The sequence below is a fragment of the Phasianus colchicus genome, chromosome 4 (genome assembly GCF_987193195.1).
Source record: "Phasianus colchicus chromosome 4, bPhaCol1.hap1.1, whole genome shotgun sequence".
Lineage (NCBI taxonomy): Eukaryota > Metazoa > Chordata > Aves > Galliformes > Phasianidae > Phasianus > Phasianus colchicus.
Window position 1 is genome coordinate 66241288 of NC_143439.1, and position 27433 is coordinate 66268720.

Consider the following 27433-nt stretch of genomic DNA (forward strand, 5'->3'; position numbering starts at 1 on the left):
ATGGACACTAAATTCAGTACCCATAGTGCAGTAGGGTACCTCATGACTGAGTACAGCTTGTCCACTACTCTGAGGAATTCAAGGACATTTGGTTGTGAACATATGGAAACTTTCTGTTTTCTGATGAGTAGCAATGCCATCTGAAGCTGTCTACGTTTCTGCTTTTTTTTTTTTTTTTTTTTTTTTTTTTTTTTTGTGGGATGTTGCTTTTCTGCAGACATCCAGAGCCTTGGTGCTTACTGAGTAGGAAAAAGTACATTTGTAGATGAGTGAGGATACATGAGGAACTGATGTGATTGGTGAACTGAACTGAAAAGATCTTCCACATACTGTAGTGTAAATGCTGGCTGTGTAAGCCTTAGGTGGACTATACATTTAGTTCTGCCAGATAGTCCAAAAGAACTGGGATGGCTCCTTGGGGGGTGTGTCCTCTGTTAAATATCCTTATGGAGATGGATGGTCTTGGCTTCACTGCAAAACAGCTCCAGTGTTCCAGCCACACTGCAGAAGCGAAGGACAATCACAGGTACTAGTGTGTTCCTAACTTCTAGAATAGGAAGGAAGGTCTATGCCAGCCTTTCTCATCACTGTGAGGACTGTTCCCAGCACTGCAAAATGGGTGTGAACAAAAGATCTGACACCTGCTAATACTGAAAAATATCAGTGCAGGATACTGCCAATACCAGGTAATTAATTGGAGTACTATGGGAATATTAAACCTGATCCAACCCAATAAAAAACTCAGACTATTCCATGACAATATCTAATGCACTCAGAAAATTTCACTCTTGAAATCAGCTGAATCCTGTTTAATAGGATATGATGTATGAAAGAAATTCTGTCTGTGATAATTTACAGGTACTCTAAATGACTGAAATGAAAAGCTTTTCATATACTGCACAGCACCTGGTTGCCTGGAGACTGATTTATCCTTGTTTGATTGAAGTCCAGCAGCCCTACTATGATAGCATATGCTAGCCTGAAGTATGAAAGTATCTATCCTAAATGTGTTTGGATAAAGTGAAGGATCAAATTATGTCCCCTTGTACGTCTTGCTTTTGTTCTGGCACTGGAATGATTTTTTTAGAGATCTCAAGTCAATAAAAAGCTAAAAAGGGTGCTTGCTTAAGTAGTTCACAATCTGAAGCCAAACGTGTTCTTCTAGCAGGTGCAGAAAGGCATGAGAATTTATGCAGGTGCATGTCAGTCAAGAACTCCCTGTTCTGGAGACTCCAGTTAGACAATCAGATTCTAAACAATCTGTTCTTATTTGTTCTGAACACATCAGGACAGAATTTCCATCAGAAATTTATTTTGATGGATAAAAGCTAAAGTAGTAATGAAGTCCTAACTTCACTCTTGAGGCTCTTCAGGATCTGATGGCCATGAGACGTGATTTGCTTATCAGTAGTGCATCAGGAGCACAAGGATCTTCTGAATGGGAAACTGAATTCAAAATTGGGTCCTCCCTACTGGAAATTACCCCAAAGGTGGGGGTACTTTGTGCTGTGAAACGCCTGCATATTCCCTCACTTTGAGTAGTAACTGAGTTTGTCATCAGCCATATAGATTGTTTAGTTTGTAATGGTACAAAGGATAATAATAAAAATCTCAATAATTATTTGATTTACAATACAACTTTCTTCAGAGAATTTATTACGCAGTATCCAAGAAAAAACAGTTAAGCAAACAATCTTATTTAGATAAAGTGTTAATACTTTTTTTCTGTTATGCCATAATCATTATTGTTTGAAATTCATTTTTTGTTCAGGTTCTTTAGTTCCTATTTCTTTCAGCCTTTTTATGTAGTCCCTATGATTTATGTACAGATATTGCAATGATGATGACTTAGGTTGCAAATTACAAGATTTCTAAATAACAGAGGAGTGAAATTTTATAGCACATTATCACTGGAGAGGAATCAGAAATATAAGTTTACATTGAGCATTTTATGGAAAGAGATAGCCAATGTGGTTGCTAATAGAGAACCAGTCTCAAGTATTTGAGTGATGCTTCCAAGTTTCATACTACTGTATGTGTATAAAATAAAATTTTAATCTAGTTGCTGGGAAATAATTAAGATTTTACAAGTTTTCTTGTTATCTCATCCTACAGAACACGCTGCGGTTATTTATAAATGTGTAACCACCAGCTGCATTTTCTCATAGTTTTTTCTCTCTTTCAAACACACACTGATAAGCAGCAAATGAGGAAAGACCACAGGGCTCCATACTTCTGTAGTTATCTTCAAAAGCAGTGATACATAAACAACTGGGATATATAAAAATAATGAAAAGCCAATTAATCGGATTTCTTATGAGCTTTTGGATTTCTTTTTCACTCGCTTTGTATTTTCATAGTGGAGAAAGAGAAGAGAAATGTGTAATTGAAGATGTTCCCAGTGACACGCTGGTAACTGGTAGGTACCTGTCTTTGCTATATGATGATCTAACCTATGCAATAATAAAATTAGTTTGTAGTTTAATAGAAAAACATGTGACTGATGAATGTGGTAAAACTACAGTGATAAGAAAGAGGGCACACTACAAATCCCTACAACAGTGGCTAGCCACCATGTCCTCACATATTTGGAGTATAGATTACATAAAGAAAGTTTTCCAGAGAGCTTAAGTGACCCAACATAGAAAAAAGTCTTCAAATTATGTTATGACCCATTCATACCATTAATTAACAGTGTTTTGGAAAAAAAACAATTCAAGATGTACTGAAGTTCTTTTCAATCTGGGATAAATATATTAAATGCATGTACAGCACGTGAAGTGTAAGATTGAAAGGTGATAGTCAAAATAAATATATAATAGTTTTTGCAAATAATGTGATAAATATGGAAGACAATTTAAAAAATGTGATTTGAATACAGTATACTTTCTCTTCTGGTGGTCTCAGCATGTCCTCTGGATGCTGATCTTGCCAGAGCATTAGAAGTAATAAAAAAGTCTCACTTATTAATCAATCTTTTTTCTACTATTCTAAGATTTCCTAGTGTAGTAAAAATTCATTGCACTTCACGCTGCTATAAAATGCCTCCTGAGCAGTTTCATTTGTAAGTACATGAAATACATGTATTATTTTATTGCTAATCATTTGTCTTTATATTGTTGCTGAAAAAAGCAATAAGGATGTTTAATATTAAGCTATGTTTTATTTAACAGATTTTTATCTGTGTTTTTATTCAGGGAATTACAAAGTACAGAAGTGGGATATGCATAAACAAGACTTTCTTGACTCTGCTCCTGGTTTAGGAATGTTTGTGACTGTTACAACTCCTACTTCTGAGGTAAATATTCTTTATGAATGTTTCTGTGTGATTCATGTATTGAGTTCTGATACTGACAGACAAAACTATTAAAAAATACGGATGTTTTGGGGAAAAAGTAAATCCATAACCCATCAGCCAGCTCAGTATTTTGATGTTGAAATGTATAAGCACCTCGCGATTGGTATCAGAATAAATAGAAACTGCATGTTTGAAAAATCATATGGAATCTTTTGTAGTTTTGTGGACCATTTTTGCATGTCTACCAGAATTGCAAAACTATGTCATAAAGACTAGTAAGCTAGAACTGAGAAAACAGGCTAGATTATAAAATACTGGAAATTCACTAATGAAGCAAAATGGTATTTGAGCAGCAGACAGGAAGGCTAATAATAAAACAAACTATAAAAGACTAGATTACTAGGCTGCACGAATCCATCATGCATAGCAACTGCTTCTGTTGCCATGAGCTCTTGAGCTTTTTCAACAAATGGCAACTAACTCTATGCCTAAACAAAGTCTTAGTTTTCAAACTTGAAATGCTTTAGAGACCATTAGGTTTTGTACCTCACAGATATTCATAGCATTTCAATGTTTATTATGAGATTAATTTCTTTATTATTCTCTCAGATAAATTCAGTGTTTTCAGGACGTTTAATTGAGTAATTTTTACACTCATTTCAGAATGCTGGTTTTAATTATTTTATTAATATCTATATTATATATTTCCAACATATATTGTATCTAAATTACAGGTAATATTATCAAAACTTTATGGGCCAACAGCAACATTTTCATTTACATCCTATCTATCTGGGGAGCATATTATCTGTTTACAATCAAACTCCACAAGACTTGTGGCATTTGCAGGAAGTAAACTGGTAGGTGTACTTCTTAAATATTCTTCGTTGTAATAGTATTGATTGTATACAAAATGCAGGGCTTATAAAATGGATGAGAAGTTTAATTTCTAGTAGAAAATTCAACATTGCCTCGTGATTGAAGATGAAATATTCATAATTATGAATATGAAAAGATGAAAAGACAATTCTGATACCTAATTCGAGATTAAAGAAGTAAGACTAATCACTATAGATTGATTTAATATTTACACAGTGCTTCGAATGTCGAAGGATTTTGATCAATAACAACAACAGTTTGGATTCAGAAAGATCAATATGTGAGACTGACTAACACAAACACTGTCACAGAACTATTTATCTTAATGCTATTGCATTGTTTCACTACCTTAGATTGAATTATTTCAGAAAAAAATTTAAAAACTAATTTGAGCAGAGAACAGAAAATATTTTCATAATGGTTAAAGCAGTACTAGTATAAAACAGTGCCCAAAAGAACTAGGGAAGATTTAAAATTTGCATACTTAATTTTAAAACAAAATTAAGAAACACTTTACATATTCCATCTGATTCTTACTTTAGGGAGGATTTCCATAAGCTATTTTTCAGAAATGAGCTTAAGGGGAAATTGTCTGCTGTTTTTAAGGAATTATGAAATCAAGAAGACACAGTAATGGGAATATTTTTTTGTTCTCAGCGTATCCATTTGGACATTAGAATTGGAGAACATTTCCTGGATGAAGCTGTTGTTCAAGCCAAAGACAAAGTGAATAAAGTTAATGTTCGAATAGAACATCTTCTTGAGCAAATTCATCACATATCCAAAGAACAAAACTATGAAAGAGTATGTATGTTCCTTAATATAAATATTAAAGAACACTTTGTAATGGTTTATTAATTATTAAGTAATGTGAGGTTTATTATTTAATTGCAGTATTATGTTTTGCTAAGCAATAAAAAACCCCCAAAATTTAACCAAAACACCCCACATTACCTTACAAAATATTTCTAAACTGTAAAGGAGAACAATATAAAAACTAATTAATCACTATGAATTCATGGTTATAACAGCAGGTGTTGTTTTAAAGAAGGAATTTCCAAACATAGTTTTCTTGGCCAGGGCCAACAGCAGTGGAGCAGGTGGCAGGTACCATTGCAGATGATGTTGCCAGATGTTGTTTCCGTGCTGGTCTTTGTGTGTAAACTGTACTGCAATGGCTAAGGAAATGACTGAATGTGATTTATATATCCTCATTCATTACAAATAAGGCTCTCCTTCAAACAAGACTGCACCCATTATCTTCACTTTTCTACATGTATTTGGGCAATCTGATTGTGTTTACAATTTATCAACTAGTTCCCTAACAAAATAAATTCAGCTGCAAATAGTTTCTGGACTGCAATGTGGAGTGACTGCCATCCTAAAGTCTTAAGCGTGTATTTATGGGATATAAGTATATATCAATGTATCAAAATAACAATACATATTTTAGCAACAAGGGAAACGCTGCCTTTCTGCTTCAGAACAGAAGTGTGTTTGCTTCTTAGCTTTTATTTGTACATAGGACAATATATGAAAAAGAAGAAATGTTCATTTTTATCCATACGAAAAAAAAAAAACCCAACCAAATGTGCTTACTACTATGCAGAAGAGGGGTGTATGTCTAGTTAATAGGATAGTAGTATGTAACATGCAGAGGTTGGTATGTAATAATTATGTTTTTTTCATTTTTTCTTCAGGAACGTGAAGAAAAATTTCGGAAGACAAGTGAACAAACCAACAGAAATATATTGTGGTGGGCTGTTGTACAAACACTAATCCTTGTCTCCATCGGAATCTGGCAGATCAAATCTCTCAGAGATTTCTTTATAGCTAAGAAGCTTGTTTAAGTCTTATAAAGATTCAAAATTTCCTTGCTACCTAATGCCTAAAATCCATAGAAACCCCGTTATCTTTGAGAAAATACACTGTATAAAACTCTCAAGCTTGACTCATCTTCTACTTGTGTTCTTACTCTAACTCTCTATTCTCCATTTATATGTATCTGGCCTGCCCTTAAGTTTTAATCCTTGAATCTCACCTTCTGTCAATTTCTTTTCCTCTACAGATGTGAAGCTAAATCTAGAAGAAAGACTAAATGTCTAAGGCAGCGTTCAAGCACAATTCAGGATTGTTAAATTTAAAAGAGAAATCTAAATAAGATATTTTCAAATACTTTAAAATTCTCTACTTGTTTAGTAATATTGTTCTTTACTGTCTTGAACAGATCAGTGTTTCTGCTCTGATTGACTTAGTAGGAGGACAAACAATTATATCTCTTGTGGTGAGAGCATCTTGAACTGAACACAATACCAACTTTTCCTCAGGTATAATTGTGATTATTTTTCTTTAAAGTATTGAAAGATTTACATGACAGTGGAACCTATTGTGATCAGTTACCATAGAAGAGGGAGATCCATATAAACTGTTTGGAATTGCTCTTCATTTTTGCTCCTAGATAAGCCCTATGCATTAGGCTATAGAGTTGAGCTCTGACCTTTCCCACAGTTTATGTTTAGCCTTTATGAAGAATGACAACATAGACTAAGTTATAGGTTTCATGTCAAACACTGAAATTTTGCCTATATATTTTCTTTTAAGGTATACCTACACTAAATTCTGCATTCTGATGCTGTATTGATGATTGTTTCATTTTAATTATTCAGTAACTGTAACATGACTGTCTAAAGAACTTAGCAGTATTACCATTTCACTTATTGCAGCTTGGTTGAATGTATCTGTATGCCTCGATTTAGATTAGTTTCTGTACAACCACCTGAGTAACTACAGTATCATGCAGTCACGAGTCAAAAGCTGTGGTTTAAAATTCAAATAATTAGCTTGACAAAGCAGCATTAAGTGTAAAAACAGGAGGAGATAGAAGGGTCCACCTCCCCATCTGGTTAACCCATAAAGAGACAATCTTTAAGGAGGCTTTCTGGAGAGAACTCTGAGAGAAGAGTGCTGCATTTTATCCTTCCGCTCTTTTTTCTCAACTGCTTTTCTAGTCTAAAAGTTGCAAGCTGAAATACTTGAGAAATTACTGTTCTAAAGGCAGTGCCTTCTTTCTTTTACCTATATTCCTTCTCACCTTTTGTTTTCATTACCAAGGAATGACCTTGTCCTTTAAGTAGGTTTACTTTCGCAGTATGAAAATGTATGTGAGAATCTCTATATTTACAAAGTAGAGATAAAAAACAGTGCTCTACAGACAGAATCAATTAAAATAAAATCTTACAATAAAATCTTTATAGAATCTTATAGAGCTACTCTCTGAGATGTGTCCTATTTTTAAAATTTCCAATACGTCGGGAACTGTCACTTGAAATGACCAATATGTGAGTGTTATTAAATTCACTTCTATAGAGTACCCATTTACAATATGTCTTGTAATAAAATGTTTGGTTTTGGGAAAGAAGAAACATGAGTTACACGTATATGGTATGTGAATTTGAAGAAGAAATCTTACAACAGAGTCAGGCTTTAGCTGATATTTAGTGCAAAGCTCCGAATACACCCCAATAATCAATATAAATAATCTCACTTAAAATGCAATTATGCTTTTAAACCAAGGGCAAGCACCATGTGAGAACTCACAGAAGAGATGATTAAACTCTTCAGTATTATGTTTAACCACAAACCAGCACTGATACTTCATGTCTCAGCTAGAGAGCGCTTCATTCTTTCTTAGATTTTTATTATTATTATTTAATAACACTGCTTCAGTGAAATGTTTTTGGTGTCCTTTAAGATTCCTAACTAGATGTAGAAAGCAGAGGCCGAGTCACAGCTCTCTGGGGGCAGCACTTAAGGCTCCTGTGCAGCCTGTGAGGAGGTCTCATGGCGAAGTGCCCACACAGAGCCCTGCTGAGGCTCTGTCACCTGTGGAAGGAGGGAGGAAACCTCACAGAGAGCAACGCTCTGTGTGGGCACCCTCTCAGGTTTGGTGGCAAGTGGCTGTCAAGCCCCTGTTATTGTGGAGTGAGGGTTAAATCCTTCTTCCCCCTGCTCTCCACAGAGGGTGGAGAAGGGGTGCAGCCAGCTCTCAGCTCAGGACAGATGGACATGACAGAGGCAGGCCTGTAGGCCTTGCAGTGCGGGTGTCCACCTCACCCTCAGGCTCCCTGCAGCCTCTCCTGCCTTTCCATCCCATGGCCATCCGAGTATTTTGCAACTCCTGCTTCTGTGAGCCCCGCAAGGCCTCGCCACGGTTTGTCTTCACCAGCTGTGGCCATGTCATCTGTGAGCTCTGCCTCCAAAAAGGTAATGGCTGCCACAGGCTTTCTGCTCCAGCTAGGCACTGCTGGTGTGCACATCTTTACCTTCCCCATAAGCATTTCCCACTCACTGTGGAAAAAAGAAAGGTCTTTCTTTTTGTTGGCCTCCTGTTACTGATAAATCTTTTCAATTGCTGCCACTGATTAATTTGCAAAAGCAACCTGTGAAGGCCTCCAGATGAATCCAGCTGGAGGTATTTGACTTTGAGTACAACCCTTAAGCACCTAAATAAAAACTGAGCCCAGATGCTTATGATCCATGCCTGCATTTTAAAAACAGAATAAGATAAGAATCTCCTCTCTCATTTTGGAAAGCTTCTTCATTAGTGAGAGAACAGTTTGTAAAACAAAGGATTTGTAATTCCAGGATAGATTTTGCTACTAGTCTGAGGATGTTTTAAACCTCAGTATTGTCAGTGAAATGCTACAAAAATTTCAGGAGGGTTAGGGGGATTGTAGGTGATGTTTTGAAGCTCTTATGTGCTACACTCAGTTTCTTAGACGTATTCTGGGAATCCTGTGATGTTCTCCCATCAGGATCTCTGGAAAAGATATAGGGGAATAGAGAAGCTCCTTTTCAAAAGAAAAAAATAGCAGACAAACATTAATGTTTTTCCCTTCTAGGTCATGTGAGATGCCTTACTTTTATTAAGTGTAGCAGAAAAAGCGGTACATCTTTGTTTCATAATTAAAAATAAGTCTTTTGCCTAAAAGATTTTGCATTGTTGCTATAGAGGAGAGAAGATATAAATATAACATGCTGGCTGATAGAACATGCCTCATGGGTTTTCTTTCTTTCTGTTATTATAATTTGGCAAAAAAAGTCTCTGAGACACCATTTTTTTTCTGAACTCAATGATAATGAAATGTTATCCTCTTTAAAGATGCTTAAGAACATTGATCTTTAGAACTCTTAGACAGGGAGCATCTAATAAAATTATCAAATTTATTGTAGTCATATGCGTTTACTAGAGGTAGTTGCTAATACATTTGCAAATAATCAAAGAGACATTTAAAAAGTAATAAAGTTTTAGAAAGGGATTTAAAATGTGATTAATTTTTTCACAGAGAAGAAGAACAAGGAGAAATTATTAATTCTTTGAAGCTAAGGTTTCATATATTTTATCTATAGAGTAAGACTAAACCTCAAATTGAAAAGTCATATATCTGGCTGGTTCTAATTCATTAGTGCACTTAAGCATGCACTTAATTAAACCAGGCAAGTAGTCCTATTTAAATCAAAGGAACTAAAAGTCACCTGCATTCAGTGACACTAATGATATTCATAAAATCATTTACATGAATACTTATTTGCAGGATTAAGACGTGATGACAATCACATACAATTGTGTGTACTGGGTTGCAGACTCAAAGTCTTTATTCTTGTTTAAGTGAATTTCTTATATAACATTCACATTCCTTCTATAAGCTCAAAACACAGGTTTAGGCAACAAATTCTATTAAAATTGTATATGATGTCTATTCCATTTGATGTATATTTTAAGCGTGTCTTTACCTTACAGGCAAAAAAGATGAATGTTTGATCTGCAGAACTCCTTGTCGTACAGTATTCCTTTCAAAAGAGGTAAATGGAGCTTTAGTACTACTATATTGCATTAATCTGTGGTTTGTTTAACAGCTAAATTATTTGCATAACAAAATACTTCCTTCTGTTTGCCAACTGTGACATGAATATTTATTGATGATAGCTTGGGAGCTTTGAATTCTTTTGCACTATACTGCTTTTAGTTTTACAGATTTTCTGAGAAAAGTCTACACAGACTTTTTATGTCCTCTGATTCCATTGGACTGTAATTCACTCTGGCATTTTCAAGAAATGTGACTGGCTACTTTGTATCATCAGTAATCTGTCAAAATGTGAAATATATTTGTACATGAGAGAAAGTGGGCTGTAATAAATTAACTTGTGTAATGGACTCAAGAAAATTTGCATGCTGGCCCACCGATGTTTTCAAGTGTATTGTTCTTTTTCTCCTTATTTTCTCTTAAGCTTCTTCATGACCCTTTGAATATTAAATGGTATGGACTATTGATAAGAGTTATTCAAAAGGCAATGAATAGCTTTTAGTTCTCTTAAGAAATCATTAGAAATATTTAATTCTCTCATTTGTCCCATGGAACCAGAAGATGTTTCTCCATCTTCTACTTAGCTGATTTCAGAAGGGGGCTTTGAAAATTTTCCTATTTTCTTAGAGTGACACCTGGCTAAGAGACAAGAATGCCTTAGAAGTGTAGGAGAAAAGGACTCAAGGCATTCAATACAGTTAAAATAGCAGTCATATAAAGCTATAAGGCAGTAATGCATGTGAACTAGAGGACAGTTTGGGACTAACCATGAAGAGGTGATGTTGGAGAAAAGCATGATTTCTCTATCTGTGTTTAAAATTGAGCTGACACATACATAAATTCTGAAAGCTGAAGAGGACAGTGCTACCAAAAAGTAAACCATTGCAGCAAGAGTCAAATGCCAATATAATGATAAAGAACAATGAACACCACAATCAAATAAACCTGAAAAGAAACACAGAGAACCTCAAAAGGGAGCATTTTAATAAACCTTCATTATTGGCTTACATAGATGTAAGTTTTATTATCAATTTCACTTATAGAATAATTCAGGTTGTTAGAGGACTCTGTAGGTCATCTTGCCCAGCCTCTTGCTCAAAACAAAGCTAAATTCTGGGTTAGATCTGTGTTAAATTGCAGCATTTCGACTTGATGCTGTAATTTAAATATACTGAAGGAATTTTAAAAATGCAGTGGGTGTTTCATTAGAACCTGCCATTGCTCTGGAGGACAGAAAGGAGGCAAATTACCATATTCTTTAAAAAAAGACATTAATGATGATTACTTAGCCTTGATTAAGAACAGATAAAATGATTGGAATGTTAATTAAAGATGCATAGAAACAAGTCTTAAGGCTGTGTAATTTAGGAATCTGGGTGGAAATATACCTGGAAACCTTTCTATGCTTGTGCTATGGCATTCTCAATGAGTAGGAAGTCTTGTGTTAAAAGTCCTCACTAAATTGTATATTGCTGTAATCAACATCCACACATTAAATATTCTTATCTTTATATCCGTGCATGCCAGTCACCTTTCTACTTCCCTCCCAATGGTCCTCACTTGCTCTTTCCCAGAGGATCATTAAGCTTTCTGATAAATCATGAACAGTGAGATTTTGTTTTCAGAATATCTTGTTAACGTCTGCTACTCCTCCATGCAACAAATAATATTTAAAATGTTTTCTACAGTCCTTCATTTTAAAGAGTTTATAAATCAGCAACAAAGTTTATTTTTATTTATTTTGGGATCAAACAGAGATTCAAACCAAAGTTGTTGCTCTGCCAGAATTCTAAATAAATTTCTAGTGCCGTCCCCTATGAACACATCTTAAAGTCTTCAAATATATTTTCATTGATACTTTGTCTTGCTTGTTTTTTATTTACTCTAGTGCCTTAGATAGGTTAGACTGTACCATTCTCTATAAAGCTTTTTTCTTTCTCATTCTGTCTGTTCACCAGGTGGAACCTTTTGAATGCTTTGGCTAATGTCAACCAAATTCAAAGGGCAGAGGATATTCAAATACCATTTATTTCCTCCCATCTTTGAAAATTGGTAGCTGGGGAAAGCAAGGAGAAGCTGTTTAGTTCCCCTGCTGAGAGAAATGCAAGTTCATCTTATCAGTAAACAGAAGTGCATTTGGCAGCTATGTGCACAGTGCTGGAGTAACAGTGTGTGCATGCCATCCCTGCTTAGCTGGATTGCAGTACAGGGTATGGCTGTAGCAGATATCAGAACATGGGGAACAAAAGATAAAAATCTGCAGCAAGTTGAGGTTATTAGTTTAACTTCTCACGTAATGATTTTTCATATACATGAGACTCACTTCTACCCATTTAAAAAAATATATAGAATACACACTGAAGGCAGGTTTGGGAAACGAACCTGTTACCTACTCATGGTTATCTGACCAGTGTTATACTATTTCTGGAGTAGTTAAAAATGTTGTCTCTCTGTATGTTTGTGCATTCCCACATGGAGGAAAGCTTCCTTCTTTTGTTATTTCTATATATATCACTTCCAATTTAAGTGATAGCACTTATCTAATTTCTTGGTAGCTCAGAAGAACTGTTGATCCATTCAAAGGTGGCCTATTTCTTATTTTTTAAATAATCCATCTTTCTTTCATTTTTCAAATTTTTAAACTTTTAGAAACTCTGTAGAACTTGAAGTATTAATTTGTATTTTGCTGGCAGTAGTTTTAGTTCTCTTTTACTGGTTTTTGAAAGGTGATTCCTTACATAACAAACGTCTATTTTCTGCTTTTATCTTGTCATACCAGTAAATGTGTTGGGATGGTTTGTGCTTCCAGTTTAAAAGTAGATGTTTTATTTATTTATTTAGACTAGATTTTTTCATTTTGAAAAGCTATTTGTGGTTACGTTAGAAATCATGCAAGGTTCTCAGGTGAAGGAGCTTGAACTGTGATCACTGATTACTGCCACTCAGTAATATTTTAGCCTAATGCTGTAACCAGTGTAATTGTTTTGGGGATATATTTTGTTTGTAGATTCTTATGTCCTCTGGAAATTTTTACTGTCTTTGTTACAATAAGTGTGTGAGCACTGCAGTTAGACAAAAGCACAAAGCCTTCCAGATATTTAATATAGACAGTAAATAAAACTGAGCTTGTTTTTGGTTTCTGTCTTATCCTACTCCTGATCTGTCCATTTTTGATTTATCTACATTCTACATTATTAACTTTAAGGAACACTTCATAAAATGTTTTGTATAATAGATCTTGCAAGAAAAAAGTACTAAACTTGCTATACTTTATTTTCCTGCTAGACAAGTCCTGAAATTCAGTCACTGTTCATGGGAATAGACACACTGTGCAAGAAGTATTCAAAAGAAATAACACAGGTGAATCACCCTTAAAGCTTTTTAATTGTGTAAAATGATTAGAAACTTCTACTGCTTTTTTTGAAAGTAGGAAAAATACGTGAATGAATGCCTTGCATTGTTTGACTGTTAGTCTCCTTGTTTCTTTAATTTCAGTTTTAAGTTCTTAAGAAAGCATAAATTGTTTATCGTGTCTTTTGCTTATGTTTTCAAAATCTCTCTGCAGACCACTAGTTCTGGTTATTTCAATGATGTAAAATCACTTTCAGTGCCATGAAATAAAAAATGAAATCTTCCAGAATTTTCAACAGTCCCAGATATTATACATTAATATTAGGAATATGCAGTTACATAGTAAAAATCTAAGCTGACGAAAGCTCTGAAATGGATGCTGCCTTGTTTTTTTTTACTTCTTTCTTTAACAGAGTAAGCTACTTAAGAAAAATCCCTGATCTCAAAAGCTAGATTTATTAAAAATAAGAACAATAAAAATAAGAACAATATGATTACTAAAAAATGAAAAAAGAACCCCGTACTCTAATCTGACTTTTTTTTAAGAAACAAGAAAATATTTCAAGAAATATTTCCTCTCCACCTTCTCTAAAATCCAGACTGGACCCCTTCCTTCAGTCTTAGTTTCTGCTCCATGAACTTAAGTAACTTTCTGGGTTAAACAAATACATATAAGCTCCCACTGCCTTTTCACCTTCTCCGTATCTTTGGCCTGGCTTTGAGATTTCTCCTCGTCTCTTACAGAACATTTCATTGGCAGCTTCAGCCATTCTAGGTTGTACTGTAAGTCATGCATCCTTCCTGAACTGCAACTTCCATTGTTTGTTTTGTGCCAGTACTTGTTTGATCTTGTAGTGAGCTTACTGATCCAGTAGAAAAATAATAAAGGGAAAATTAAAGGAAAATCAACTTTTCATCTTAGAAATCTCCTAATTGACAATGGTGATTATAGATTTGCTGTACTTCACAAACTTTTCCAAAGTTGAGCATGGTCCTTTTTCACAGCAATCCTCTTCCAGAAATGCATAACTGACACAAGGTAGACAAGAAGCCTTCCTCTGTCATGTCAGACATACCATGTAGAAAGACAAGTAGTTATTCTGTAAACTGAACAAATCCAGAGGTCTGTATTATCAATCACATCTGAATGCAAACTTTTGTAATGTGTCAAAGAAAGGAAATGAGGGACATGATCTTGAAAGTTTAATTGTTATTTTGGTAGTTGGATATAACCTATAGGAAATAAATGGCCATGTAAAATCTGTAAAAAATCAAGAATTGGTCAGAGTTTTCACTGGCATCAAAGGACATAAAATAAGCTTGTTCTGTGTTAGAGCAAAACATTTTATGACTTAGTAATTAATCACAACAGCTTGTGCTTAGGAAAGCATATGGGAATCAAGCTCCTGTGTAGTGATTTGTCTTCACAATAGGCTCCTACTGTCAAGCAGTTTATGGCACAAGGATTTCTCAAGGTAGAGATGGTACCATGGATTTCAAAAGTTTTTCTTCTTGTAATTGTCAAGTAGTTTTCTGAATATTTAGCATCTATCACATAATAGGATGTCTGCAAGTTGTATGCAGTGTGATGACTATTTCCTTTTTTGCATGTTTTATCTTGCTATCTGATTTCTTGCTGTCATTTGATTTCTTGCATCCTGTGCAAGAGGAAAAGCAACAACTCCCCAGTACTCTATCTGTGCTATTCATTAGTTTTAGACTGCTAGCATACCCCATCTTCAGCTTTCTCTTTGCTAGCAATGAAGATTTGTAATCTATTCAGTAATTCTTTGTATTGCTGCTATTTAATACCTCTAATTTATCTGAATTGTTTCCAGAGCTACTGTATCCTTTCTGAGATGGTAAGAAGACTCAGGATACAGTATCATCATACACTTTGACCCTGAAATGATGATGCTGCCTATTGTTTTGTTTTAACCAAACATTTGGAGAATGCTCTGAAGTGACCTGATAGCGACCTTTCAATATCTAAAGATGAGCCACAGGAAAGAAGTGACAGACATTTTAGCAGGGTCTGTTGTGATAGAACAAGGAGAAATGATTTCAATCTTAAAGAAGGTATGTTTAGGTTAGCTGTAAGGAAAAAGTCTTTTACAGTAAAGGTGCTGAGGCACTGGAAGATGTTGCCCAGAGATGTGGTGGATGCTCTGTCTCTGGAGACTTTTAAGGATCAGGGGCCCTTATCAGGCCCTGGGCAATCTGATCTAGCTGTGAATATCCATCCCTGTTTGTTGCAGAGGAATTGGACTAGGTAGCCTTTAAAGTTCCCTTCCAGCTTTAAAGGTTCTATGGTTCTATGATCTGACTTTTTTTTTTTTACTTGCCTACTTATCAGCTTTAAAAATTAGGAATTTAGTATGTGAGGAATTCTGATTGTTCTCTTCTTAATATTTCTTTTATCAGCTCATCAGGAGATACTTCTCATCTTTTAATAAGTATCCAATGGAAACCTCCTAGGATCTTGCACTGTGAATCAAAAGTAGCAATTTCAGTTACATACTCCACTATGGGTTTATCTTCTCTGAGTATTCTTGGCTGTCTCTAGCCCTGCATATTTTCAGTAAATTTTCTTTCTCTTAATACGTCAGAAAAAAAGATGTATTAGTAAGCTTTTGCTTGCTGTAATCTGTTCAGCAAGCTCTTGTCCTGCTTTGATTGCATCTCTTTATTATTAACGTGTCATGGTTTATGATCCTCATCTGGACACAACATGAAGTGCTTACACATCACCTGATAGCATGGCTAACAATTATTTTTTAATTAACAAGATAGTTTTACAAGGCAAGTTATAGTTGCCAGTAAGACACATTACTTTTTATGTTACCATTAATTTTATGTATTTGCTTAGCACTAATGAATAAGAAACACTACAAGTAAACTGTCTTTCCAATTTCTTTACATTATTATTGAACAGTGTTAAAATACAAATTCAGTGAAATAAATCTGCCAACTCTAGGGTAGCTTGTACTAAATTAATCTTTCTAAGACTTTCTATATCTGAATAATATTTTGGACATGGCATGGTTTTTTTTTTTGGAAGAAGTTTTAAACAGTTATATGAAGGATATGTTAAGTACTTATCAAAATAGAGAAAAATATGCATTCTTTGGTGAAGCTATTAGTTGAAGCTAGATATGACTGTGTCAAATTTTATTTTTAGATTTCAGAATTTCAAGAAAAAAATCGTAGACATTTGCTAGCATACCACAGAGAAAAGGTAAATCTAACTGTGATTTTCTTATTTTTGTTTGTTACGTTTGCCTTATTATTTTGCTTATGTTTTACAAAATGTATTCGCTGTTTATTAGAATACTTAGGATCCTTTCTCAGCATTGTCTCCTTTCTGGCCTTACTGGTGGACCAACATTCTATAGGTGTCCTAAGTGTGAAATTACAGAGGAAAACTCAGATACATCATACAAGCGCTTTTTCCTGCCATCCTCCTCTGCATGGATTCTGGTTTCTGGGAAAAAATGAGTACTCACAAAAAGGATTCTCATGCTTGCTTATCTTGTTTGTGGTCTCCTTCTTTCTTTCAGTACATCATCCTTATCACATGCAACCAACGGCTCTCATGATCTAGATAGAAGTTTCACTGTTGCTTTTTCTATGAATTTCAGGTGCCAGAGTGCAGGTGTGTTATGTGTGGTATGGACACTTGGTGTTTATATTTCTGAAAATCTAACACCTGTATTCTTCTGGAACCCAGAAATACTGAAAACTGAATAGTTGTCTAGTTGGTTTTAAAATGATAAGTTCTAGAGAGTGGCAGGTACACTGTTCATTATATCTGTGCTGGTCACTCTCTTAATCAAACCTGGCTTAAATTAGGAAAAACAAATAAAAAGGAGTATTAAAAAACCTGGTCCTACCTCCACATTTTGTCTTTAAAATGTTTTGCAAAGTTTCACATCTGTAAAAACATGCAATACCTCCCACAAGCAGTATGATCTTGTAAAGATAAAGGAGGGAAACATTTTAAAGGAATTTAAAAAATATTGTGAGAAGCACAATAAGTTAACAAGAAAAGTTATGATTTGTCTTCAAATGAAAATACAAACAGTGTGAAGTAGTGGAGAATTAAAGCCACACAGGAAATTGAGGATAAAATACATATGCAGCATTGAAGCTATTGAATAAATTTTAACATGCTCCATAAAAACGTAATATATGATCTTGTAATGAATAACTCTACCCATAATAGGGAACTGACTTAATGTGCTTTGAACTCTACTAGCTGGTAACATTCTTTAATGGACATTTTTTTTTTTTTGTCATATCCCTAGCATAATTAGAAATACTCTTCACATAAACTTAGTACAAACAGATACTTCCAAGAACTGAATACATTTTGAATTCAGGAATAAAAATATGGACATATGGTACTTGGTATTTTGGAAATACTGTTATTAGTATCTTCTGGTAATCCTATATTAACTGCTCTATAATTTTTGTATCATGGAATCATAGAATCATGTTGGTTGGAGAATACCCATGCTTGAGCAACTACATATCCGTCTTGTAATGAGAAGCCAAAAAACTGAACACCATATTTGATGTGCATTCTCAACAGTGGCTCATACAAAGAGGCTGGCCTCAATGTTTCTGAAGCAATCTGCGCTTGGCCACCTTAGCACACTGCTGACTCACGTTCAGCTGTATGTCAACCAACATTCCCAGGTCTTTTTCCTCTAGGCAGCTTTTCCAGGCATTCTTCCCCTAGGCTATACTGCCGCATGGGGCTGCAATTGAACATAGCCCATCTATGCAGCCTATCCAGTTCCTTCTGCAAAGTCTTCCTACCCTCAAGCAGGTCAAAACTCCTGTCCTAATCTGGTAGAATCTACAAAATTAAAGGCTGCGCTCAATCAATCCCCTCATATACCTGGCCAAGCCATGGGCAGCCAGGTTCTCCAGGAGGATACCCTAAGACAGTGTCAAATGTTTCACTGAAACTGAGCTAAACAAAATTCATACCCTTCCCTCATTTAGTAAGCAGGTTATCTTGTCATAGAAGGAGATCAGGTTAGTCAGAACTAACAGAACTGCCTTTTTTCAAACTCATTCTGGCTTCTTCTGATCAATCCCATTTGCCCTGTGGTAGCACATAAGGTGATCCACTCCACCAATTGCCATGGGATTGAGGTCAGACTAACAGGCCTGTAATTCTCTGGTCCTCCTTCCTGCCCCTCTTGGAGATTGAAGTCACATTTGTTAACCTCCACTCAACACAGACCTCCCTGGTTAGCTGGAACTGCTGTTAAATTATTGAAAGCACCTTAGTGAGTATATCAGATATAAGAAAGAGAAAGAAAAATAGAAGAAAACTATTTTAGATGACTTTCTTTGTGTTCATTTATCCAGTATTATGCTTCTTAAGAAAAGATAAACAAAGTCTGTAGGTACTAAAAAGCAGTTTATGTTTTTAGGACTGTCTGGGTAATGCATCCATGTAACAGCTACAGTCTTACCCCCTTGTATCTAATAGTAAATCTGGAATAGCAGTGATAATCTAAGATTAAAAAGAAAAAGCACAACCTTTCAATGCTTTGGAATGCTAGCAGTGTAAAAATGAAATTGTATATCATACAAAGACAGTTTGTTTAAATTTTTATGTCACAGAGAGTAAAGCTGGAAGAATCTCTGAGGAAAGCAAGACAACAACTGCATCAGATACAATAGTAAGATATTTAATGCAGCAGAAGTAAATGATTTTTGTAATCAGATTACAGTAGATTTAATTGATAAAACAATTTCAAAATGCTTTCTTTGCCTTTTTCTCATGTTGTAGAAATGGAAGAAAAGTATTTTTTTCAAAAATGAATGAAAAGTGATTTCTGTCATCAGATCATCTCTTCTCCCTTCCCCTCCCCCCCATATTATTCAAGCCCATAAGGAAGAAATTGTTTTATTTTTAAATTCAAATAAGTGCTTACACTAAAAGTCTTCAAAAACTTCTGGAAAAATATGATGACAGGCTTGGTCTTCTTTAGAATCCATTGTGAATATTTAAAATATTCTACTCCCTATGGATTCCTCTTCTTCAAAGGAATCCTTCTCCATCTTGTCACTTTTATGATTATCAGTGAATAAGGATCCTGAAATAGCCTTTATAAGAGAGTTCATGAAGACAGCAATTTAATAGCAAAACACTAGATCTTTATTACTTTACTTTTGTATTGGTTTTTCATTTTTAGTATAGACTTTCTTTTGACTCTGATATGCAAATAATACCATGTTATGCTTTCTTGTGGTCCTTGGTGTAATGTAACTGAAAGAAAAACACCATAAAGGAAGCTAGGTGGATTATCATGGTTTGTATATTTTTATCCACTGCCTCCCCTTACTCCTCTGCATCTCATGTAACTAGCACCTTGCTTACAACAACTGTAGAGTTCTTTTGAATTCTCACAGAATACTATCAAGGGAGTGCGACCTAGGGGATCTCCTCATATACTCAGCAGACATGTTCTTCCTCTGTGCAGTTATTGGCAAAAGTATCAGTTTTACGTAGCTGCCAACATTTCCTTTGAAATTCAGATTTTTTAAAATGTATACATGCAAATGAAGATTTTTGATGCAACTGCAGATCATAAGTTACTATATTTTAATATGTTGTTCCATGAAATTGCCATGTTGTTCCATACAATCCCATTCCATTAAAGTTCATACTGTTTTCTTAAATTTATACTACTGAGCATGCAGTGACTACTGTAGACATTATATAGAAAAGACAAACTGAATAGCTGCTCAAATGTACTGTATATTTTGCTTCCTGGTAAATAGTGTCATGTTAAAACCAGCTATTAACATATAAAAAGTACTTTGATATTGACCAGCTAGAAATATGAGATAACCAAACCATCCTTCAGTTTATGTCCATGTTTCTTTTTCACTTTTAGTATGAAACCTCCTCAGCAAGCTACTCAACTGCCATTTGCCAGTACAAGCAGAAATCCACTTTCCAGTAAGAAGCACTGGTTTAAGATATTAACAGAGGAATGCATATCAGTGGACATAACAATATTCTAACATTAATTTTTTAAAATTCTTTAATAACTTTAGTGCCTTCAAGAAGACTGAATGGATACTCCTCATATTCTCATCAGCCTAGTCATCCTTCTACTTCTGAAACGTAGGTGCAAATCCTTAATTTTGAATTGAAATCTAAACAATGACAATGTTGTAATATCCTATACCCCAAACAATGTATTTTAGAGTGAGTTTAAAATGAGTATCTTTTTCTGATTTATTTGTTATTTGTTTCTGCAAACTGTGTTAGTATAAAGGAACTGGGGATATCTATCCTAGTGATAATAGCTAGTTTTATAGATTGCCTTTGTACTCACTAGATGGCATGATGCACCTTATTCTAGAGATGCTCTGTACAGACAGATTAATTGGTGAGCAACGAGAACTCTTCCTTTTAACTGTAGGGGAATATATAAATGACTTGTACAGGCAGCTATATTTACATTGTAGTTATTTAGATAAGATGAACTTCAGCAAGGCATTCAGTGCTTATTAAATTTTAAATAAATTGAACATACAACTCACTCAAGCTAAAAGATATCTTTATTAATTCATTAAAAAAAATAATAATTCAAAATGCCCTTGTAGTGTTGACAAGTGACAAATAAGTAAGTATGATATAAAATAAATTTCTTGGTAAATATCTAAACCAACCTCAGTATCAGCTGATAGTGAGCTTTGGAACAGGTACAGCATACTCATATATATAACGTGTTACATTTCTTGTTATTAGTAAATTTTACATAATTTTAGTCATTATAAAGAATGTACTATTTTTAATTTCAACATCATACTTTTTTTGACATTTATTGTAAGAATGGAGTCAATGGAGATTGATCCTGTACCTTCACCAATGAGGAAAGTAAGTTTCTGTATATGTGTGTGTATTTATAAATATACATCTTCTTCGGTTTCTCCAACCCTGTTAACACTGTAAAAAAAAGATCACTACACCCCTGACTTCCTTCCTCCTCAGCACCCCAGCCTGCCTCCAGTTTAGACCAATTTCTACTCACTTCAGCTAAGTAGAAGTTCCCCAAAACAGAATACAAAAGAAATGAGCCTCAACACCGTTTTTCTAGAATTCTTTTCTCCACATATCACAGAATCACAGAATAGCTGAGGTTGGAATGGGCCTCTAGAGGTCGTCTTCTCCAAACTCCTGTTCAAGCAGGGCCGCCAGCTGTCCCAAACAATGTCCAGACAGCTTTTAAATTATTGTAAACTTTGTGTCTCTAAAAACTGTAACTTAGTTCTGAGATTTTGCATTTTAGTGCCATGAACAAGCTTGGAAGTGGAGAGTGCCAGAAATCTTCAGGTTTATAGTCCTCCAAACAGTAACACTCTTGCTTAAAACACTTTAATAATGAATGTACTTATACACTGTAATTAATACTATATTTTTCTTTTAGGCTGAGACAATGACTGGTCCAGTAAGATTATCAGTTATAACTCCACCACAGGATGGACGCATGGGTACGTGAGAAGAAAGCTGTTAACAGAAGAAAATGTATCACTTTAAGGGAATTAATACATTAAAATTGTTGCATTAGCACTTCACTGTCAAAATGTGAATTGTGTTGAGGTGTAAAGAATTCATTATATCAAATTAAGCAGATGAGAAATGGTTAAAAATGATGAATGGAATCATTTTTCCAGTACTTATTTCCTCTGTTCTGTGAATATTTTTTTTGTGACATTTACTGATTTATGCACAACCACAGTCAACATGTCTAAAGAAAATACAATAATGATGTGGTTGAACAAAACATACATACTTAAATTATGTTTTATTGGCTTTCCACTGGCCTTTATGATTATGCTAGCTTATATATACTTACCAGAAACTGACATTGTCCAAAATATTATGTTAAAAATCACTTGAGGGAAGGGAGGAAACTCAACTGAAGTTAGAGAAATATTTTGTAACAAAATTAAAGCTTATTTTGTAAACAAAAGTGAATATGAAGAATTTAGGTGAAGAATTTCTTCTTTTTTTTCAGGCATGCTATCACTATATTTAAGACATTTTACCTGACTGTGCTTTCTTTCCTTGGCTGTTAAGATCTTGGGTGGCTCTCCTGTGTAAATAAGACATAAATGACAGCCAATTGAAAGTAGTGTGATTTCTTTAGGCATTGTTTGTTTGTGAGGAGTTTCCCAGAATTTCTAATGCTCTGCCAGGTCTCTACCATTTCTGTGTCCCTCCTATTCTCAGTATTACATTCAACACGGTTCTGCAATAGTCCATTCTCTGCAATCTTTGTTTAGCTTGGAGAAGAGAAGGCTCTGAGAAGACCTCATTGTGGCCTTCCAGTACTTGAAGGGAGCATATAAACAGGAGCCTGGTCTGGTAGTTGGCGACCCTGCACATAGCAGGGAGGGTTGAAACTAGATGATCACTGTGGTCCTTTTCAACCCAGGCCATTCTGTGATTCTATTATATGTTTATCTTATAACTGGCTTCAGCAGTAGGAGAATCCATCTCCAGCCACATGCAGAATGTACTTCAGTAAATGTCTTTTTTGAGCTAAATCCCTCCAAATGTTTTTTATTTATTTATTTATTTTTAGGGTTATTTTAATTCTTTCTGACACAGTAACTTCATTTTATCAGCCATTCCCATATATTTAATTTTCTATTGTAATTTTGCAGTGATTCTCATTCTTAAACTCATCGTGAATTTGCCCTAAATAACGCAATTAAGGTATTAATAATATTTTCCAAAGTGATCTTCTAATTAAAGAGGATAATTCATTTTGGCTCTGTTCTAAAAAATGTAATTCTTACAGGTAGTGTATCCTACAGAAGTTCTCAGTCATCTGGAATGACATCAAGTCAAAGTACAGCAGTATCTACAAGGTAATTAAAAACCTTTTAATGATATTAACAGTCTCTTGTGAGATACTGAAATTTAACTCTTACCTAGCTGTAATAAATCTGTACATTGAAGGGCTATATTTTACATCTTAAAGAATGTTACTGTGTAAACTAGCTGTCACCTATACAAAAGTTCATGTTATTTGAAGATTATATTTTGAAATTACTTTCTTCAAAAATGTGCAGAGATAATCTGAGTTCCTGTACCCATGGACATCTGAAGTCATGGTGCTTTTATACAAAGGGTACTTAATTTCAACTAAGAATGTGGAATAAGAACTCTGCTTAATAACTCTTCTGAAAGTCAAGAATATGAATGTAGTATCTACACAAGAGTTATTCTCTGATTAAACCAAACATCTTCATTGGGTGTGTCATGGGTCTTTCAATGTTTTTCATCTAAATAGTGAAAATATCTCAATTTTTTAGAGCTGTCAGCATCAATAGAAGAGATATAAAATGGTTACAGAAAAAGATAGTCTTGTTGTCTAAAATCAAGCTTAATGTGCCTCCTTAGCATAGATTTTAAATATATGCAACAGAATATTTCTTTTCCATCTCAGATTCTTGGATTAGACCATTTGTTTTCTTCTGCTTTTTACTATACATAAAAATCGTGTCTATCTAAAAATCTAATGAAGAATCTGTAGAACACAAGAATACTTTCTATTTTCTATTAAGATATTAACAATATCAATTAAAAAGGTTTTGAAATCTCTTGTTCTATGAAAGCAGTCTCAAATCTTATCCATTAATAATTTTCATTAATAGATCCACACCTATAGGACTACCACATAGTGGATGTTCACTTATATCACCATCTGGATCACAAAGCAGTAGGAGGGGAACATGGTCTGCTTCTGATTTCAGAACTCCTCCACTGTATCAATTTACATTACCTTCACCACAATCATCTGTAGCAAGACCTCCAATCACCATCTCTGGAATTCTACAAAGACAACATTTAGGTAAGCATCTAAGAAAATTACAACATTCAGCACTTTTTCCTGAAAGAAAATCAGCATAATATATGCTTGTGAATGACTTATTTACTGCAAAAGAGTAAATAACAAATTATGCAACATAAAAATGATATTTGAAAATTGAAAGTAGGCTACCTGCTATGTGTGGAAAATGTTGATACTTATGATTCATATTTAGCCTCAATCTTCAGTGCAACAAAGTATTTTGCTTTACCCAGAATAATATTTTAAGAGGTTTAAATTTGATCATTTCCACATTGTTTTCTAGTAAAATAGCAATTCTAAACAATTTGGCAATTCTAATCATGTAGTCTCAAATAAAGAGCAGAGAATGGAAAAGCTTTAGTGACACAAGTGCAGTGAATCAGTAGCAGCCATAGCAAGACTGAAATCATCAGCAGGAGTTCTTTAATAGAACGGAATATTTGAGCTGACATATGAGAATGACAGAAAAAAACCTGTCTATAATGAAAGGAATGAATGGGAAACAGATTCTGTATAAAAGAAACTGAAGTGTAGAAAGTAAGTGACAGTGGATGTCTCACCATATTCAGTGAAGAAAAAAAGGGAGCACAAAAGGAAATTGCAGCATTTGTAAGGTAAGAAGTATTAGTGATCTGACCATTAGGAAAAAAAAGGAAGATGCATTTAGTTTGGGAGGAAAGGCTTAGATGATACTTGTAGTCATACCTGCAAGCTGTATTTCCCATATTCTGAACTATACAAAATTCATTTATCTTATTATTTCTTGCTACCCAATCACAGTCTTCAGTAGTGATCTTCCCAAGCCCATCAATTTTACAGTCTCCACATTTCTTATGGACCTTGCTATCAACAAGACATCCACATAAATATCCTCACATGACAAAAAAAAAAAAAAAAAAAGGGGGGGAAAGGGGGACTTATTCCAGGGTAACAATTGTTGAGTGCTGTTGAGTTTAGCATAAAGCTAGCAAATGTAGTCACGTAGTGACCAATCCTAGAGTATAGTCTGCAGATTAATTCTTTGTGTTGCAAAGGTGACATCATAAGTGAAAACTAATTTACATGTTTTAAAAATTTCTCTAATACTCTTATTATGAATACTTACTGAACTTACTTACTTATATCTCATAACTGCTTTAAATCTGGAATTGCTGCATGTGAAATAATGCATAAGCCTTGCAGGTTCTATTAAAAAAACAGCAGAAATCTACATTATTAAAATAAGCATCTAGGTGGAACTGAAGTACTGGTTTTCTTTGAGCTATATGTTTTCAAGCTAATTTAGTTCATGGACAGAACAACAATATTTACTTTGAACTTTCATTTCTGCAGCTGAAATTGGAATAGGACACATTCTTCAACAGAAAGATAAATATTTTATGTAAATAAAAAGGAGCATATTTAGATTCATAAAATACTGTAAAAATTATCATAAAAATGTATCTTATATTTTAAACTTTTATTCATTTTTACTTTCCTTCTTCCCCAAATGATTTACATGAATAAAGTTTTCTTTAGAACTTACTAAAATATTTCTGTTTGTATTCCTATTCTAGGATCAGCTAGTTTTGGAGGACAAACAGCAGACAGATAAGCAAAAAACTGTGATTTATTTTGTTCAATAAGCATTTTGAAAAGCTGTGCACTGTTGTTGGATATCAAAGTGTTTGTAATTTCTATAAAATGTCAAAGTAGCATAAAACAACTATTATTCAGCATGAATAACGTATCTAAAACATTGCTGAACTTGCCAGTTAAATCTATAGTAATTTTAAGCAGGATTACAAAAGATTCTAGCTTTTTAAAGGAATTTTGGTTTAAAATATATTGTAAGAATTGTAAAAATAAATTGCCTTTGTTAATGAAGTGTTAAGACAAAAAATTGCTTTTATATTCATGAGCTCTTCTTCCTGTAAATGCAGTGAATTGCAGCAGAACTGATTTTAAATAGTTGCGCCTGTACAGATGAACCCCAGTCCAAAAATTATTTTACTGTTAGACATTAAATCAAATAAACATTTGATTCCAAAATCCAAATTTGGGTTCTTATTCAAGAGATTACCTTTTGTTTGCACAGTAAGGGGTATGGTTTGAGGGTAATTATAATCTAGTAGGCTCTTCAGAACTTCTAATACAGTATCTACACAACATTCCAAGAAGCTTATCATTTGGTTTAGGTAGCGATGCTATCTTCTCAAAAATGCAATGGAATGGAGAAACTGGTTTGAAAAGACACATCATGCCAGAGACTACCTTCCTTTTCACAGAATAGTGAATGGATGCTCTGACTGGAAGGTCCCAGACTGCCAACTCTTTCAATGAAATTCCCACCATTACTGTGTATGTCTGGATAAATTTTGCTATGACTGATTAACTAAAACCACACTTTTGTTTTGTTTTTGCCCTAACTTCAGCCCTATTTAAAAAATAGGAAAACTAAAGGATATTTTTGAGACTAAGTCCACCAAGTGTACAACTTCTTTTGGGTTAAAATGTTTTGTTTGACCTAGGAAAAAGTCTAAAATAGTAAAGAGAGAACAAAGGTGTTTTTCATTTTGCTGTCTCCTTAGTGTGTACTACATGGACTTCAAGCATGCCACTTGAAAGAGAGTAAAATAGATTGAGAAATGGTTTGTGAACAACTCTGGACCAGGAGCTTCTTCACCAATTTTCAGATTTACATTTCACTTATTTCAATGTGAAGTTCTTAAATTGTAATTGCTTTAATTTTTTACCGCCAGACAGTTTGTGTATTTTCTCCTCCTCAATGTTCTTATACTTAAAATTTTCAGTGGGATTTCAAATCAAATTACCTTTCAAGCAATTTTCTGTTTGAAAGACTTAATTTTACAGTAGCATAGACATATAATGAGTGAAAGAGTAATCAAATTTTCTAAGTTCCAACTCTTCTCTACTTGATGATGAGCTAGAATAACTTGAAAAAATAAGGCCAATAGAATACAGTTGCCAACTCCCATTATAAGTGTCCCTCAATGGCTTTCTATTTGTTTGTCTTACAAGAAGGTATTATTTATAATTTCTTTAATTTCTTCAATTTTCTATTGTATCTTATCTCACTGTGGAGTCATCACCCAGGATCACAGTCAAAAACAGCTCTACATGTCAAGCAGAAATGCCTT

General features: G+C 34.3%; 2 protein-coding genes across 3 annotated transcripts; both read left to right on the top strand.

The window, feature by feature from the left end:
- Positions 1 to 1851: 1851 nt before the first annotated feature.
- LOC116225720 (transmembrane emp24 domain-containing protein 11-like) lies at positions 1852 to 7785 on the top strand. Of its 2 annotated transcripts, XM_090139794.1 has the most exons (6): positions 1852 to 2419; positions 3198 to 3298; positions 4033 to 4158; positions 4835 to 4981; positions 5878 to 5933; positions 6405 to 7785. In XM_090139794.1, coding segments are annotated over exons 1-6 (561 nt in total). In that variant the 5' UTR covers positions 1852 to 2289; the 3' UTR covers positions 6406 to 7785. The 2 variants fall into 2 exon arrangements, with proteins under 2 accessions (XP_089995920.1, XP_031444105.1); XM_031588245.2 differs by having other exon boundaries at positions 5878 to 7783.
- Positions 7786 to 7945: 160 nt separating this feature from the next.
- Positions 7946 to 26330, top strand: RNF212 (ring finger protein 212). The gene is made up of 12 exons (XM_031588242.2): positions 7946 to 8440; positions 9978 to 10039; positions 13327 to 13401; positions 16574 to 16630; positions 19036 to 19094; positions 20316 to 20380; positions 20479 to 20548; positions 21262 to 21307; positions 21858 to 21921; positions 23238 to 23307; positions 24097 to 24293; positions 25850 to 26330. The coding sequence occupies exons 1-12, from the start codon at positions 8329 to 8331 to the stop codon at positions 25885 to 25887; spliced, it is 915 nt and encodes a 304-aa protein (XP_031444102.1). The 5' UTR covers positions 7946 to 8328; the 3' UTR covers positions 25888 to 26330.
- The last annotated feature ends 1103 nt before the right edge of the window (positions 26331 to 27433 follow it).